Source organism: Arachis ipaensis, chromosome B9, assembly GCF_059453495.1.
Source record: "Arachis ipaensis isolate K30076 ecotype BB chromosome B9, ASM5945349v1, whole genome shotgun sequence".
Taxonomy (NCBI): domain Eukaryota; kingdom Viridiplantae; phylum Streptophyta; class Magnoliopsida; order Fabales; family Fabaceae; genus Arachis; species Arachis ipaensis.
Window position 1 is genome coordinate 21085968 of NC_142444.1, and position 4714 is coordinate 21090681.

General features: G+C 35.7%; 2 protein-coding genes across 2 annotated transcripts; both read left to right on the forward strand.

The window, feature by feature from the left end:
* LOC148543974 (zinc finger BED domain-containing protein RICESLEEPER 3-like) lies at positions 1–2714 on the forward strand. Its single transcript, XM_088500506.1, has 3 exons — positions 1–338; positions 1402–2145; positions 2257–2714. Exon 2 carries the CDS (start codon positions 1403–1405, stop codon positions 2018–2020), a length of 618 nt encoding a protein of 205 aa, XP_088356632.1. The 5' UTR covers positions 1–338; position 1402; the 3' UTR covers positions 2021–2145; positions 2257–2714.
* LOC148543975 (zinc finger BED domain-containing protein RICESLEEPER 2-like) lies at positions 2087–3759 on the forward strand. Its single transcript, XM_088498806.1, has 3 exons — positions 2087–2145; positions 2257–3610; positions 3715–3759. The coding sequence occupies exons 1-3, from the start codon at positions 2087–2089 to the stop codon at positions 3757–3759; spliced, it is 1458 nt and encodes a 485-aa protein (XP_088354932.1).
* Positions 3760–4714: the final 955 nt, after the last annotated feature.

Genomic DNA, 4714 nt, shown 5'->3' on the forward strand with positions numbered 1-4714 from the left:
TTCAGCCTTCAGAGACAAAAAACTCCTCTTCTCTTCACTCCTCAGTCCTCACCGTGAAAAATCTCGTCTCGTCTCCTCCCTCGAACATCGCCGACCGCCGACTGTTGACTGCCGCGTCTCCTCTCCTCTCCTTCTCGAACATTGCCGACCGCCAACCGCTGACCGTCTCCTCTCCTCTCCTCTGACCTCTCCTTCGCGTCTCCTCTCCTCAGTGCCGCCTCCCAACTCCTAAGTGGCTCGGTCGCTCACTGCAGGTCTTGATCTCACTGTGGCGGCCATGTCGTCCTCTCCTCGTCGCTGGTCTTCGGCTCTTCACTTCTGCCCCTTTTCTACGTCAGGTAAGTCAGTCTTGTGGCTTTGAAATTTTTGTTTTTGAGTTCTATTTATGATTGATTTGGTTCTGAATTTCTGATTTAGGGTAATTAGGTTTAGAGTTTTGAATTTTCTGATTTAGGGTTGATTTGATTCTGAATTTTTTATTTAGGGTAATTAGATTTCTGATTCTGATTTCTATTTAGGGTTATTTGATTATGAGTTCTAAATTTCTGATTCTAAATTTGATTCTGAATTTTTTATTTAGGGTAATTAGGTTTCTGATTCTGATTTCTATTTAGGGTTATTTGATTCTGAGTTCTAAATTTTTTATTCTAAATTTGGTATTCTGATTTTGATTTTTTTTATTATATTTGGGGAATTGTGGTACTCTGCTAGCACCTATCTTGCACACTGCACAGAAATATAACTACTGGTACTGGTTCTTCAACTTACAACAATACAAAAATAAATAAATAAACCAAACAGTACCAAAATTTTTATTCATAAATTTAAAATAGGGATTATTTTCGACATGCAATTTTGTTAAGATTATTACTTAATAATAACTCACAAATTGTAACTCACAGATTTTATTTTATTTGATTTGGGATTAAAGTGAATTTGATTCATAAAGATGAATACTTATTTAAATGCCTAATTTTAATTTTTTTAAATAGTTCGCTTGCAATGATTCATATACGTGGATTAAAGTGAATTTGATTCATAAAGATGCATACTTATTTGAATGCCTAATTTTAATTTTTTTAAATAGTTTGCTTGGAATGATTCATATATGTGGATTAGATAGAAACTTCAAATTTAGTTGAGCCAAAAGTCATGTGAATGTGGAGTGTTTGTCCTTAGCGTGCACTCTCCTAATACTACCAATGATAATGATGGATTGTCATGTATAAAGAAAGTTAGCATAAGAGTAGGCATTATAAGCATAATGTTGAGGAGATTAATAACATATATATTTATTTATTATAAGCATCAGAGTAGGCATTATAAGCATAACAGATTTCATTTTATTTGATTTGGGATTAAAGTGAATTTGATTCATGATTTATATTTCATGATTTATAGAATGTCTTTTTTGGATGCATTGAGCAATACTCTTGAGAAGAGTACTCCATCGGAAGAATCTATAGGCACTAATATTCAAACTACACAAGAGGCTCCTCAATCTCAACCTCAAGAACCCCCAACGGATACCGCAACTACTAATGAAGGAACGACAAACTCTACAAGTGGTGTTCGAAAGAGGAAGTTAACCTCCGAAGTGTGGAATCACTTTAAGATTGTGGAATTCAAGGGAAAATTAAAGGCTGAATGTAATTATTGCAAATCGAAGCTACTTGGTGACCCAAAACAAGGTACTTCGCACTTACGTGATCACTTCAAAAGCTGCAAGCTCCGCACCACTAGAGATATAAGACAATGTATGATGAAGACAACTCCAACAACTAGTGGGGAAACAGTTGTGGTTGGTGCATATACCTTCGACCAAGAAAATGCAAGGAAAGAGTTATCAGTTATGGTTTGTCTTCACGAGTATCCGTTATCTATTGTGGACCACATTGGGTTTCGACGATTTTGCAATGCTTTGCAACCTCTCTTCAAGGTGATTACTCGCAACACTTTAAAGAATGACATCTTAAAGCTCTACAATGATGAGAGATCGAAGACAATGAATGTCCTTTAGCGTAATAAAAGTCGAGTTACAATTACAACTGATATGTGGACAGCAAGCAACCAAAACAAAGGTTATATGGCTATCACGGCTCATTACATTGATGATTCTTGGAAATTGCAAAGCCGTCTTGTGAGGTAATAATATTATCATTATAGGTTCTTTTGAATGTTTATATGATTGCAAAGCTGTCTTATATATAATTGCAAAGCTGTCTTGTTTATAATTGTACTAAATTATCATTACAGGTTTATATATGTGCCGGCTCCCCACACGGCTGAGGTACTTTCAGAGGTTCTTGTAGATTGTTTGATGGATTGGAATCTTGATAGGAAGGTATCCACCTTGACTGTTGATAACTGCAGTACTAATGACGTTATGATTGAGAATATTTTGACTAAAATGTCACATAGAAACTTTATCTTGGGTGATAAATTATTTCATATGCGATGTTGTGCGCATATATTAAATTTGATTGTCAAGGATGGGTTACAACTTATTTCACATGCTATTGAAAGGGTGAGGGATAGTGTTCATTATTGGACTGCAACACCTAAAAGAGAAGAAAAATTTAAGGAAACATGTGCACAAATTAAAATACCCTACACAAAAAATCTTTGTCTTGATTGTAAAACTAGGTGGAATTCAACATTTTTGATGCTTGAAGTTGCAATTATGTATAGAGATGTGTTTGAAAGATTGTCATTGCGTGAGAGTCAATATAAATCTTTGCCTAGTGAGAAGGATTGGGATATGGCGGATGGGATTTTTCAAAGATTGAGGATATTCTTTGATGTGACTGAATTGTTTTCTGGAACAACTTATCCTACATCAAATCTTTATTTTCCTAAGGTTTGTGTGATTAAGTTGGCTTTGATGGAGTGGAAAAATTGTGGAAATGAGATAATTGAAATGATGGCTACTAGTATAATAACTAAGTTTGAAAAGTATTGGGGTGTGATTAATATAGTTATGGCTATTGGGACTCTTTTGGATCCTAGGTACAAGATGTATTTATTGAATTTCTTTTTTCGTAAAATATATGGTGAGACGGAGGCATGTGTTGTAATTGGTCAAGTGAAAAGGGTAGTGCAAGATTTAGTTTTAGAATATGCAACAAAGGGAAGAGAAAGAGACCAAGCTGCTCAATTAGATATGCCGCCACCACCATCAATTCCTTCAAATTCAAAGGGGAGGAAGTTCAGTCATGAAGATTGGCAAGCTGATTTTGCTGCACATGTAAGTGAGGAATCCGCATTTATTGATACAAAGAGTGAGTTGGATTATTATCTTGAAGAGAGACCGGTACCACAAACTGAACATGATTTTGATATCTTAAATTGGTGGAAGTCAAATGGGGCGAAGTTTCCTACTTTGCAAGCTATTGCTAGGGATTTTTTGGCGATTCCTATCTCTATCGTTGCCTCTGAATCTTCATTTAGTACGGGTGGTCGATTTGTTACACCACATCGTAGTAGGTTGCGTCCGGACACATTAGAGGCTCTAATGTGTAATCAAGATTGGCTTTGGAATGAACTTGGCACCACAACTAACATAGGATTTGAGTGCTACACAATTCATAATATTGAAGGAGATGTTGACGTAAGTAAACTATTAAATTACATATAACACACTATGTTTTTATATTATTGACTTATTGAGTTATTATATGATTTTAACTTTAAATTGTTTTCTTGTCGATGTAGGATTCAAGTAAGTCGGAATCTACCATCACTACCATTACAGGATGAAAGGAAGATTGAGATGGTGGAATTATGTTTTTGTGATGTCATGTACTTTATTTGGTTGTTTATGAATATGGTAGCTTGTTTATGTAATATTTGGTTGTTTATGGATATGTTTGGATGTAATATGTTTGTTGTTATTTCTATTTAAGTCTTTAAAGACTATGGATATTATGTTTGTAATGGCAATTGAGGATTATCTTTGATTTTCTCTAATTTTTTTCATTTTTTTTCAATTTTTATTAATTTTTATAAAAATCCGCGGATATCCGCGGAGACCCAGGTCTCCGGCGGATATGGAGTCCCCGTTACCCGTCATGGGGACGGGGTGGGGAGGGGACATATATTGGGGCGGGGGGCGGGGGGCATGTCCCCGCCCCCATGGGGACCTGTTGCCATCCCTAAATATATCTATACACTTCTTACACACTTATCAAATTTTTTCTCCTCAATTACTATCAATAGAATTTGAGCTTGAGATTTTTGAGATGGAGAGAGAAAGATATACCATGAAAACTAAGACTCATTGGCTTGTTGTTGTTGTTTAGACGAAATCGAAGTCAGTCCATGCAGTAGCTACTATGCTTTTTTTTTTTTTGTCATAGTAGCTGCTATGCTTAGTTAGGTTGCTTGAATATAAACTATAATGTATAAACGACTCTCATCTTTTTTGTTTTTGTGGACATGATGACTTGCAGCTTTGCAAGAGAAAACACACCGTGTTTGATACATTTTTGGGAATAATCCACGGGAAGAGTAGCCCGAACACACAAAAAGGGAAGGTTGAGAGTAAGGGGCTCAAAATATCCCTATATTGATAACATGGGCTATTGGAACTGGGTTAAATAAAGGGGGATAAAGGGTTGGCATGAAAAGTGGGCTACATTGATGATATACTTATTACAATTTTTAAATTTATATGCATTAGAGGGATGGGTATTGTTAGCAATTCTCTGAAGAG